This window comes from Drosophila mojavensis, unplaced genomic scaffold (assembly GCF_018153725.1).
Source record: "Drosophila mojavensis isolate 15081-1352.22 unplaced genomic scaffold, ASM1815372v1 contig_72, whole genome shotgun sequence".
Lineage (NCBI taxonomy): Eukaryota > Metazoa > Arthropoda > Insecta > Diptera > Drosophilidae > Drosophila > Drosophila mojavensis.
In genome coordinates this window covers 1,459,627-1,473,259 of record NW_025318897.1, presented here as the reverse complement: position 1 = coordinate 1,473,259, position 13,633 = coordinate 1,459,627, and the positions used below count along the sequence as shown (strand labels likewise).

Genomic DNA, 13,633 nt, shown 5'->3' with positions numbered 1-13,633 from the left:
CAAATCGGAAAAACCTGTATATTCTACAGTATTAGAGCGAAACTTAACTACTAAATTGTTGATGGGATGTGAATGAGTATTCCGCAGTCGGTAACGCCCGACTGCAACGTTCTTACTTGTTTTTTTTTAATTATATGGGACCAGGAAATGTTATAGCTTTTAATCGCCTCTTTACATTACATTTTCTTATTGTATATATGATTAATATTAATGCAATCAAAATACTTATTAACATAGAAGCATGACCTGATATGTGATGAAAATGGAGCCCTTTTAATTCTATATGGCTCTCCTTCATTTGCTGTATTGCTATTTGTAAATGCTCAATTTCTTTAGTATGATTTATTCTTGATAGTTCTAATGGGTTCCAAACTATTTTTGGAACGTCAACAATCTTTCCTACGTATGAGTGTGCGATTTTCTCGTATCTTTCCGTGTGGATATCATTATTATGAGCTATTATGGTCTTATCTCCTGATCGAGCTGTGCAATCTGATTTCATTTTTAACACACCCTGTTCTGGTAATTCTATTAGTTCTTGCTGTGCTCCCTTGCATCGTCCGCTTAGCTTTTCATTAATCGGTACTTTAAATAACCACCTACTTTTACCTTCCAATTCAACCCAGTATGTTTTTGAATGAACTAATGTTTGATAGATACAGTTCGCCGGTCGGTTTGGCTTGAATGGTGATATTTCGCAGCTGTTATCGTTAGCATTATCCCAGGGCCAGTTACCTTCACATATGAGCTTGTTTGGTTGCCATTTTTTGCATTTATTTAATGTGGCTTCAGCCATTAAGTGGTAAGAATCGATTTCGAAGTTATACACTAAATATTCTGTTCTTTGGTGTACCATTATCATTTGGTCGTCATTGTAGACTGGTATTGGGATAACCTTATATAAATGAGATGGGTATCTTCTGAATAGCGGAATCTTGGCGTTAACTATTATTTTGTTGTCTATAAAGGTTCCTTTCGTTGTAAGTAATTGATATATTCCTTTTAGTTCCGTACTTGTCCTTTTCCCTGGTAAGACTAAATTCTCGGACAAACTTTCTTTTATCTTGGCTATTTCTTCCCCAAATTGGTAAGGCTTCAATATAACCGGGCTTAATCTGCTATGATTTATATCAATTAGCATATTTATTACCCCTGTTTGAATCTTGTCACATTCTTCAATTAAAGCATTTAATTGATTTGTTATCATAAAGAAATTAATTGCTTCCTTATACACATAATACGATTCTTTTAGCAATTCTGTCATATTGTCTATACGTATATTCATATCATTGAAATGAATATTGATTTCCTCAGTGGTTCTTTTGAGTATATTTGCTGTGGAATCTATTATTGATGTCTGTTTCTCACTCAATTTTTTTATGTTATGTTGGTTGTCTAATAAACTGACCATGTTTTCTTCCATTTGTTCTCGATCGTCTGCATCCATTATCCCAAATAGCAAGTGATATAATGAGCCCATGAATTCGAAAGGTGCACGTTTGGTTCTTGGTTTATTTTGTAGTATAAATAGTTTGTTATTATCTTCTAATTCTGCTATTCGTCTTTTTGTATTATTTAGTATTATATTACATTGGTCCTCGAAACTCTGTAGTTTCGTACACACTGCTCACTTTTTCTCTTCTAATTCACACCCTTTCTTTAACATGACAAAATATGAATCTAGGTTATAGTAAATAATTAGATCCCATGATGAGGTTACTATTTCTACTTCACCCATTGGATCTAAATAGATTGCTGAGTTGTTACCTAATTTTGAAATTGTTATCTTATCGCTTTTCGTTACTTCTGCACTTGATACCTGACAGAAGAGAGCTAAGATTAGCATTGCCATTAGTACTTTTAGTCTTGATCCTCCTTTCCCTCTGCTAGATTGTCTTGTGCTTCTTAGGTCTGAGTCTTCATTTTTTAATTCACCTAGCTGACATACTTTATTGATTGGTCGTGTAACTAACCCTTCTTGAGATTTAACTTTTACGACTCTAACTATTGTCTATTGTCTATTGTCTTGGCCTTTATGAACTTCTTTTATTATCCCTAGTGGCCATCTAGCAGGGTGACAATTTTCATCCTTTATTAATACTATTTGCCCTTCTTCTAAATTGGGCATCTCTTTTTTCCATTTATTTCTTTGCTGAAGGGTATATAAATAGTCATTTTTCCACTTATTCCAAAAATCTCTCCTCATTTTTTGGATCAGCTTCCACCTATCTAGGTTTCCTATTTTTTCTTCTTCTGCTGACTCCACTTCACTTACTGTGGGTCTACCTATTAAAAAATGGCCTGGAGTTAGTACTTCGATACTATCGATATCATCCCCTGTAGTATATAGAGGTCTGGAGTTTAAGACCGCTTCAATCTGACATAATAGTGTTGTCATTTCTTCAAAGGTTAAATTGCTATCTCCTATTACTCTTTTTAAATGATATTTTACTGACTTTACTCCCGCTTCCAAAATTCCTCCAAAGTGAGGGCTTGCCGCCGGGATAAAATGCCACTTTATCTGTTCTTTTTCTAACATTGAAGCAATTTTTGTATTTTCCTGAATTGTTTTCTTAAATTCTTTCTCTAGTTTTTTAGCTGCTCCTACAAAATTTGTACCGTTATCAGAATATATGTTTAAGCATTTTCCTCTCCTTGCAATAAATCTTCTCATTGCAGCTAAAAATGCATCTGACGTTAAGTCACTAACTGCTTCTAAGTGTATAGCTTTTGTTGCCATGCACACAAATAATGCTATGTACCCTTTATATATTTTTTCCCCACGATACTTAGAACATTTCATATAATAAGGCCCTGCGTAGTCTATTCCCGTATTCAAGAATGGGTATGACATTGTAATTCTATTCATAGGGAGGTTTGCCATTATTTGTTGTGTGGGTGTATGATTATATCTAGTGCATGTAATACAATTACGTAAGTATTTCTTTAGACAGTTTCTCATTACATTAATACCTCCGTGCAGAGTGATAGTGTGCGCATCTTTAATTATTAAGTTAACTAAATGGCATTTATCAAGAATAATTGGATGCTTTACGTCAAATCCAATACTAGCTTTCTCTAATCTTCCTCCTACTCGAAGTATTCCCTTTTCATCTAAAAATGGATTCAAACTAATTATTTTACTCTTATTTTGTAAATATTTTTTCCCCAACAGCTTTCCTATTTCTGTTCTAAACTGACATGCTTGTTGTTGTTTAATAATTAATATTCTCGCGTTATTTATTTCTTCTACTGTTATATATTTTTGTGGCTTTTGTATCGTTTTTTTGGTTATGATTTTAATAAATCTAATCATAAATGCTACTACTTTTTGTAATTTTTGCATACAAGAATATCGTTTAATCAATTCACCTATTATATTCTTTTCTGAGTTTTCTATCATAGTGTTAACACTTATTTTTTCTTCATCTACATTTTCTTCTTCTTTAGCCCAATGGTTCTTTGATTTGGCTAACCACTTTGGCCCATTCCACCAAATTTCGCATTCTACTAATTTATAGGTATTGATTCCTCTAGATGCTATATCTGCTGGATTGTCTTCTGATTTTACATGATTCTATTTAATTTCTGACATTTTCCTAATCTCATCCGTTCTTTTTCTAATGAATTTATTTTTATTCAATCCGTTTTGGATCCAAGCTAATGTGATAGTGGAATCACTCCACGCAAAGATTTCAACATTAATTCTAATCGATTCTGTTATTTTAGAAATGAGTTTTGTCAAAAGATGGGCAGCGCATAGTTCCAATTTGGGAATAGTTTTACGATTTTATCATTACTGAACTACCTACTTTGGCATATACTACTGCTGCATAGGCTTTTTCAGAAGCATCAGCAAAACCATGAAACTGTACTTCAATATCTTTTCGTATTTTAACTTATTTAATTATCTTGATACACTTTCCATTCTTTGATTTCTTCTTTGGATAGTTCTTCATCCCATTTTTTATCAGTTAGCCATAGCTTTTGCATAAACAATTTCCCTATTATGGTCACTGGAGATAACCACCCTAAGGGATCATATATTTTAGCAAGTGTTGATAAGACTGTTCTTTTATTTATTGTTTTAATATTGTTGTCAGTGAAACTAAATTTAAATTCGTCTTTGAGGGGTTCCCACTGTAGACCTAATGTTTTTATTGACTCATTCTCTTCAATGCTTAACACCTTATTTTCCTCATTTCTGTCTATTTCTTCAATTATTTTTGGTTTATTTGAAATCCACTTTCTCAGATTAAATCCTGATTTTGCTAGTTCACTGGAAACACATTCAACAATTTCTTTACAGTTTTGTATGGACTCAGCGCCTGTCATAAGATCGTCCATATAAAAATCTGTTTTAATTATTTCTTTAATTGTTGCGTTATTGCAATTATTGGCTATGTCTAAAAGAACTCTAGTGGCTAAGTAAGGAGCTTAAAGTTCTTTAATTTTTTACTCGGAGAATCTCTCCAGACAATATATTGAAATTCTTGGTCATGTTTTGATATTTTTATTTGCCTATACATTTTTTCTATATCTGCTGATACTACATATTCCCAGCGTCGCCATTTTAATATAATGTCAAATATATCTTTTTGAACTCTTGCTCCCGTCCACATAATGTCATTTAGACTTTTCTTATTTGTTGTTTTTGCAGATGCGTCAAAAACTACCCTTAGTTTCGTTGTCAGACTACTATCTCTTAACACTGCCTGATGTGGTAAATAATATTTTCCTTCTTTATTTGTAGATATCATATGTCCTAACTTCAAGTATTCGTTCATGAAATTTGTGTAGTCTGTTCTTAATTTTTCATTCTTTTGCAGCTTTTTCTCTAAGCTAAGAAATCGAGCTATAGCTTGTGGCTTTGATTCTCCTAATTCATTTTCTTCTTCTTCCTCTAATTCCCAGAACCGATCTAGGTCTTCTATTGCAATACTTGTCGCTACTATCGTTGTTTTACCTTTCGATTTTGTACAGCCTGATACAATCCAACCAAATTCTGTATTTTGCCCAAGTAATCCATCTATTTTTACTATCCCATCTTTTAGTACGTGTGGATATAAGTCTGCACCTATTATTATGTCTACACGACCTGGTTTATAAAATTGTGGATCAGCTAAAGTGAAATTGTGCCATTGAGCCATGTCTATATTTGCTTTACTAACTGGGAGAGCTTTCATTAACTTTGATAATATGATGGCCTCAACCCTAAATTGTTCTTTATTTGGCTCTCTAGGTTTTATTATTAGCTTAACTTTGTGTTTCGATCTACAAGTATTTTCTGATGAGACACCACTTATTTCTGTCTCATTTCTGGTTCTGGGTAAACTTAGCAACTGTGCGGCCTCCTCAGATATAATTGTTTTTTGAGATCCACTATCTATTAAGGCTCTTAAGTTAATATAATTCCCCTTTATTGTTTTAACTTTAATTATGGCTGTGGCTAATAAGGCCTCTTCATTTGTTACTACTGTATTAACTTTTTCTGTATTTATATGTAACATTGTATGATGAGGCTTCTTACAAAAGTAACAATTCATGTTACTTGTACACCTATTAGTATTCGTGTGTCTTAAACACCTCAAACATAACTGTATTTTTCTTGCTGCATCCAATCTTTCTCTTGGGACCATTGCCTTAAATTTCGTGCATTGCGTGGTACTATGACCTACTACTTTGCATATAGGACAATTGTAACCAGAGTGAATTACTTTCTTTTCCTCCTTATTTGAAGCGGATAATGAACAATGTCGCTGATCTAAGTAGTCCATTACGTCAGTCAGTAATTGTATTTCTTTTGTCTTTTTTATTTGGCTTTCGTATAATTGAAGTGCCTCTTTACTAAATTTCCTTAGTATTATGTGTGCAAAGATTTTATCAACTTCTGAAAGTTGAGCCTTACTTTTAATTATATGTATTGACTCATTAATTGTATCAATAAAATAATTAATACTTTTGGATGAGTCAATATTTAAATTTGGAAGGTCCATTATTCGGTTCAATTGTTCCGAAAAAATTTTCCTTTTATTTTCATATCGCTTGGTAAGTAATTCCCAAGCGGTAGAATAATTATCTGCGGACCCCGTTAACAAATGAGCAACCATGCTCTTTGCTTCTCCTCGTAATGAGGATTTTAAGTAACTGAATTTGATAGAAGGAGTTAAATCTTCTCTTCTATCAATAAGGTCGCCAAATATTTCAGCGAATAAATCCCAATCTTTGACATCACCAAAAAATATTGGGACTTGAATTTTTGGTAGACCCGGAAGGCTATCCATTTTTTCGTGGATTATGGGTTGAATTGGGGTGCTATTTTTGGCTTCTAACGCACTGATTGCATTTTGCACATCAAAATCTAACTCATTAACCTCTTCGTCAAACATTTTGTTTGACACATATTTATTTCTTAGCTCCTGAACTAGCTTTGAAACTTTATTCCATAGATATTTAATTTTATTCTTTCGAATCTCGAAGATTCCTACGTTTCCTTTTGCAATGTCCTCATATATTTCTACTAAATATAGTTTTAACTGTTCGACTTTGCTTTCAAACTCTACTTCTTCTTCAGAGCTTTTGTGAACTGTGACTGCTCTAACATGCCTCACATCTTCTTTATCTTTTTATACCCTGAACCCATTGAAAATGGGAAATCAGGGTATAATGGTTTTGTGAAAAGTATGTAACAGGCAGAAGGAATCATCGCAGACCCCATAAAGTATATATATTCTTGATCAGGACGACGAGCTGAGTCGATATAGCCCTGTCCGTCCGTCCGTCCGTCCGTCCGTCCGTCCCTCCGTCCGTCCGTATGAGCAAAAGGATCTCAGAAGATATAAGAGCTAGAGAGCTGAAATTTGGCATGCATACTCGTGTATACCATAGGCAGTACGAGTTTGCTTTATTTTTTCGATAACTCATCCGATAACTTTTTTATCGAGAATAATCGAAAAATCGACTTGGTTTTTTCAGCCTAGTTTGAACACTTTTAAACCTAGAGACTTCATATTTGCGTTGTATATAGAGTTAATGGACACAAAGATTTTGTAATTTACAGATTTTGGATACCACGCCCCCTTCACCCCCAATTTGTAAAAAACGCATTTCAAATACTAGAGACTTGTGCTTTGGAATGTACACACATTATGATTACGTTTTGAAAGTTTCATTAAGATTGTATGTCTACAAAAGAAATTATTCAACAAATAAATTACCATAATATTGCCCACATTGCAGCGCAGCCCAAGCGCAGCCGCTGCTTACTGCGCAGTTAGCAGAGCGCGTGCTTATAAGTGCATGTGTATGTATGTGTATATAGAATAAGTGCAGAATGATTAGAATATCAGCTTGGAGGGTTCAGGGTATCTCCTAGTCGAGCAGTCTCGACTGGAGCCTTCTTACTTGTTCTTTCTCAGCCCTCATAATTTCTAATTTCAAATCTTTTATGCTTTTCATTGCTTTATCAAATTCCTTATTGTTAAAGTATGCATGGTCTATTACCCCTACTTTTAGCAATAAAGTATGATTATTTTCTAACTCTTCTTTTATTTTTTCTAACTCTCCTAAAATTTCGCTCGGTGGCCTAATTTCTTCAGATGAGTCTAATTTTTTCAATCTGGACACTAAGTCCGATTGCATTTTCAAAAGCTTTATAGCTTTTTCTGAGAGCATTTTTTTTTAAATTTTTTTTTTTATTTATTTAAAAAAATTAAACTACGACTTATGTTTATCTTATCCGCGTTGTCCTCCTATTGATCCAGTCTTCTCTGAAGGGGGCGTCTTATGATCTTGGTGAGACTCGTCTTCCCGTTGGCCACTGACGGTTCTGATGAGTCGCTGTCTCTCTTTCTAGATAGAGAACAAAAACCCTTTGGTAGTATTCTGCCTCTCCGCACTTTGCGCGAGTGAACAGAATTACTTCGATTTTTGTGTTTTTTTTTTTTAACCGAACTTTTCGGATTTATATGTATTATTTTTTCGTCTCTCCGCACTTCACGCTAGAGAACAGAATCACTTCAATTTTTGTTTTTGTTTTTTGTTTTTCTCTCTCCGCACTTCACGCGAGAGAACCGAACTTTTCGGATTTTTAATTTTTTATTTTTTCCATCTCTCCGCACTTCACGCGAGAGAACCGAACTTTTCGGATTTTTAATTTTTTATTTTGTCTAGTCCCTTTTTGGGAATGCAGACTCACCAGCACTACAAATTTTCTTTTTTTTTTTAATTTGAGCACCACTTTTCAGTTTATATATGTATATACTCTGTCTCTTACCACTGGCGGGGGAAAACAGAGTAATATACTATATTTTGTCTTAAGCTGAGTTTTTTTTTTTTAAAACTATCAGCATTAAGACGCTGGTTCCTTTCTCTGTGTCTCTTACCACGGGTGGGGGAAAACACAGAGAACGCCGAAGGACCAAAATGTTAGAGCGTTAAAATAAAACAACTCCACATTTGCCGAATTCAAGATGGAAACTGAACTGTTTATTGCTTAAAATCCTAGTTCTGGAAGGGTGCATTTTCTCACACAAACAAGTGCACAGATGTTTACTTAAGTGTCCTTTTTTTTGAATCGTTGGGCCCAGGCTCACGTTACATTTACATATATTAGACGCTGCATTAGTCGCTGCAACTAAGGGATGACATATTTATTACTTTGTGTCGGATAACGCGCAGGTTATTCGAGTACTGTCTCTATTTTTATTATTATGTATGTTCATGTTTGAACATTCTGCCAGGGGCCCAAAAATGTTGTGGCTGTAAAAATTTTTATTTTTTGTTCGATGACTCGCAGGTTCCAGTATTGACATGTTTTCAAACATGCGCTGCTGAGCTTGATGATTTGAGAGACCATAGAAAGAGAGAGAGTGAGAGAGAAAGAGAGATAGATAGAGTGTGGAGAGAGTAGACAAAAAACGCAGAGCGCATACAACGGGACCACTTCGTTTGCGTGCTTGTAGCGCACTGATTTCGTCGTGCTATCTTTCATTACCCTAGCCAGCAAATACCGAGCCGAGCGAATACGAAGTTGTTGGTAGCTACTGTACAGATTTTTCGGTGTTCAAAAAGTTAGTTCTACATGTCTAGTCTATGTGTTGTTTGGTTAGTGCTTACACTATTTAAGTCGGTTTGTGCCACGGCACGTTAATCGAAATGAGTGGAGGGGGAATAGGTACATAAATTATTAATCTGTTAGGGCAATGAAGTTAACCAGCGTATTCAATTTCAATTGTTAATTTATTTCACATCTATCTCTTCTTACTTTAACTACGTTTTAACTAATGCGGTCTAACGGTTAATGTTTACCTGGTCACTTTGCCCGCTCTCGTTAGAATAATCTTTCTTGCGTTCTTAAGCCGGCTCCACGCCTCCGCCACATGTTCCCCCTTACCAACTAGAGAGATGCCCGTCTTCCACATCACTGGTCACCTTTTAGAATTGTGCGACTCCCGTGTTCTGCTCATTGCCCGCCGGGTCCACAACGGCCGGTTCGACATTGAGTTTCGTCCCGCGCTGTGGTCTCTGGAGCGTGGGGTACGACGGAGGCACGGCGTTCCCTGACGCCATCCTGCCTCCACGACGGGGATTGGTCTTTACCCTGCTCCGCCTACGTCTGCTTGACTCCTTCCTCTGACCATGGCGTGGGACTTGCCCATCCCTCTCGTCTTCGCCTTCCCTCTGGGAGGTGGCATGTACTTCCAGCCGCGATATCGCTGTCGGAGGTGGGGGAGAGGGCGAGTCCTCCATATAAGGCGCCGTCCCTCGCGACTGAGGCAACTGGATCATGAATCCATCCAGCCTCTTCGTGATGTTAACCGAGGACTGGTGGACCAGGGGGTCCACGCGAGATCGGTAGTAATCCTGGCCTATCCTCGGGACGCCTCACCGTCCATGTTCCTTAACCGGAAAGGGTTCCGTGTCGGTGTCGCTCACATCTAATGACTTCGTGTTCCATTCCGTTATGTATGCTATTCCCCTTCTCTTCCCCTTTTCTTGACCGTTACGGCCTTCTTCAAACTACCATGTCAGTATTGTGATTTGTCAAAGCTTACTACTTATTAACAATAGGTTTGACATTAGGCGAGGACGTTATTGTGACTGAGTGTGTAGCCGTCAGTGTCTTAGAAACTCTCGTCAATTGCCACTCCTCCACCGCTTTTTGACAGCTGTCTAGGAGTTTCCGAAACAATACGTCGGCCACCACGTTCAGGGTCCTTCGACTATAGCGGCCGTCCAATTGCTATTGTTGCAGTTCTAATGCGCATCGAGCGATCCTGGAGCTTTTTATGGAGCTAAACCATTTCAGTGCCAGATGATCCGTGACCACGTTGAACGCCTCCAGATAGCGGCGCATCTTTCTGATCGCCCAAAACGATCATAAGGCACTCTTTCTCCGTGGCCGAGTAATTCATTTCCGCGTTTACCAATTTTCATCTGGCGCAGGCTGTAACTCGTTCTTATACCTCGACTTCCTGCGTCAACGCCGCGCCCAAGCCGCAATCGCTGGAGTCGGTTTGCAACACGAATTTCTTCAAGAAGTCGGGGCATGCCAAGACTGTTGCCATCGTAGCGCCTTTCCTTAGTTTCCGCAGCGCGTCCTTTTGTTCCTCGGCCCAGGCTCATTTCTGACCCCTTTTAAGCAACGTTGTCATCGGCCCATTGTCCAACGATACGAAGCTTAGCACAAACCGCCTGTACCAGAACGCCATCCCCAGACATTGCCGTAACTTTTCAGGTTCTTCGGAGCCGGGAGGCTTCGTATCGGCTCGACCTTCGCGGGATCTGTGCAGATCCCCTCTCCACTTATATCGTGACAAAGGCAGGCAAACTTTTCCTGAAAGAAACTGCACTTCTTCCTATTGACCTTAAGGTTAGCCGCTCTTAATTGTCGGAAAACCTCCTTCAAGTTAACCATGTGCTGTTACTTCGTCGACCTGCTAGTTAATTACCTTCTGCATGGCCGGGTTCTTAGGTTCTTAGGGTAGTACCTCTGCTTGAGACGCTTGTCTCGCATCCTGTTGCTATGTTCCGTGATGTGAGACACTCCCTCGAGATTCTCGAAGAGTGTCAGCTCAGTCTCCAGAAATTCCTTTAAGTCGGGTTCCAAGTCCTGAGCTTTTCGCTCCTCCGATGCCGGGATCCAGCATGGCGCCTCGGGATTCAACCGCTTCTTGCCTCCTCCGTTCGCACGTTGAGAGAGGTTGAGTTGCAGAACAGACTATTAGAATATTATGGTTTGGGAGTAGAGGAAGAGGACTCAGAGGATGAAGTAGTGAATACAGTTCCGTTGTCGCGTAATTTCGAGCAAAACAAATCGTGATTTACAATTAAAGATGTAGAGGATAGTGTAAATAAGTTTGATGGTTCGAGTTCAATGGATGTAGAACAGGGAGTTTCAGAGGTTGAAGCATGTACTGTTACTGTTCAGTGGTCAGAGCTGCAGTTGTTTGTATACTTGAAGGTGCTGCTAAGTTGCTTATCCGCAGCCAGAGGGGTATAAATAACTGGGAGAAACTGAAAACAGCATTGATAAGTGAATTTTAAGTAAGAGTGATATCGGCAGAAATCCACAGAAGGTTGAAAAAGAGACTGCTAAAGAAAGTTGAGACATTTCAGGAATATTTGTATGACTTGATGGGTATATCAAAGAATATCGATTTAGATGAGTGTCCCTTTTTTTGAATCGTTGGGCCCAGGCTCACGTTACATTTACATATATTAGACGCTGCATTGGTCGCTGCAACTAAGGGATGAAATATTTATTACTTTGTGTCGGATAACGCGCAGGTTATTCGAGTACTGTCTGTATTTTTATTATTATGTATGTTCATGTTTGAACAATGAGTTTGATCGAGTACTTTTTTGAAGGATTTCTAGACTCTAGGATAAATAAGACACTTTTCTACCAAGCTCAATCGATTAAACAGCTAAAAGTGCAGATACAGAGTTATCAGACAGAGCGTAATTCAACGCCGAATACGTTCATTACAAGAAATAATGCAGTCATAAGAGATTTTCCAGATAAAAAGCAAGTTAAAAAAGCTCTAGTCGAGACTGCTCTACTACGAAATCCCCTGAACCCTTCTAATAATTAATATTTCAATAATAAATCTCGTCTTTCTGGTTACATAAGAAACACACACACAGGCCTGCATAGGCATGCACGCATAAACACTTACTATGGAAACTATTCGACTTACTATGGGATGTTAATTGTTTAATAACTTTTCTTGTTGATGGACTATCTCCATGAAACTTATTGATCGTGATCATAACATTGAAAGGCGTGCATGTCCTAAAGCGCAATTTGAATAACGCAATATCCCAAAAGAATGAATTGACCCAAAAAAAATGCACAAAAACTGTGTTCCATATAATTGGAGTGTTAACAACTAAGGAATAACAAAATTTTCTTAATATTTCACCATACATTTTTGGACTTTATGCCGCCTATCACGGAAAATCGCCTATAGTGCACTGTAGAAGTAGAGTCATTTATTTCATTTATATTTTTATACCTTGAACCCATTGAAAATGGGAAATCAGGGTATAATGATTTTGTAAAAAAGTAACGGGACCATAGAGAAAGTGAGAGAAGAGAGAGATAGAGTGTGAGAGAGAGTAGGACAAATAATGCAAGGCGCATACAACGGGACCATATTGTTTGCATGCTTGCAGCACACTGACTTCGTCATGCTTTTTTTTTCCTAGGTCCGTGTGTACCACGCGCATATCGAGTTTTGCTTTAAAAATCGATAACTTGCCCCGTTATTTTTTATCGATTAAAAACTTATTGAAAACCAGTAAAAAATGTATATCCCCTACATATTTAAAGCTAGAATCACCAAATATATATTAGCTGCATTTTATATAATTTCGATTTTTGTTAAAATTTACCCCCTACCACTATATCTACCCCCTCTCCCACACATTTGTAAAAGGCGTATTTCAAATACTAGAGACTTGTGATTTGGAAAATACATGCATATTTTATAGTTATAATCTGAAAGTTTCATGAAGATCGTCCATCGACAAGAACATTTATTAAACAATTAATTTCCCATAGTAAGTGGGGGCTTATGCGTGCAGCCAATGCGTGTTTATGCGTGCGTGCGTATTCCTGTGTATGTGCGTGTGTGTGTGCATGTGCGAATAATTATTGAAATATCAGTTGCTCGAAGGGTTCAGGGGATCTCGAAGTCGAGCAGTCTCGACTAGAGCTTTCTTACTTGTTTTTTATTAGGTTGGTTCAGTGTAGTATCTAGTCGAGCACCCTCGACTAGAGTTTTCTTTTTTGTTGTTATTGTTATTATTTAATTTTAACGACCACATAGATAATTAAAGTTTTTAGTTAAAATGAGGTATTATTATTTTCAGGTTTAATTTAATGAAAAATTGTTTTAGTAATACGACTTTAAAGCTCTTGGTTTGTTTGGTTTAATAAATTTGTTTTTGATTGATCGCTAGCAATCTGTTGCTTCTAATCTAATCTTGTTATGCTTGTCATTTTATCCATTATGAAGTCATAACTAATATAAGCATTATAATAGATAATTTACAAGAAAATTAACATTTAAAAGTGTTCGATATATTGCTATTATCGATCTTTTTTCTGAAAATATCGTAAATA

General features: G+C 37.0%; 2 protein-coding genes and 1 long non-coding RNA gene across 9 annotated transcripts in view; 2 read left to right on the top strand and 1 right to left on the bottom strand.

Moving 5' to 3' along the window:
* LOC6586963 (probable arginine--tRNA ligase, cytoplasmic) overlaps nucleotides 1-13,633 on the top strand; it is a 106,031-nt gene that overhangs the window by 41,369 nt on the left and 51,029 nt on the right. The window lies entirely within an intron of this gene.
* The window catches only part of LOC122757399, a 34,619-nt gene that overhangs the window by 12,518 nt on the left and 8,468 nt on the right, over nucleotides 1-13,633 (top strand). The gene's annotated exons all lie outside the window — the stretch shown is intronic.
* LOC116804702 overlaps nucleotides 7,896-13,633 on the bottom strand; it is a 43,600-nt gene continuing 37,862 nt past the window's right edge. For both annotated transcript variants that reach the window (XM_044009359.1, XM_032733386.2), the window contains one exon: nucleotides 7,896-11,221. In XM_044009359.1, coding sequence (XP_043865294.1) covers nucleotides 10,949-11,221 — 273 coding nt within the window. In that variant the 3' untranslated portion in view covers nucleotides 7,896-10,948. The remainder of the gene's footprint in view (nucleotides 11,222-13,633) is intronic.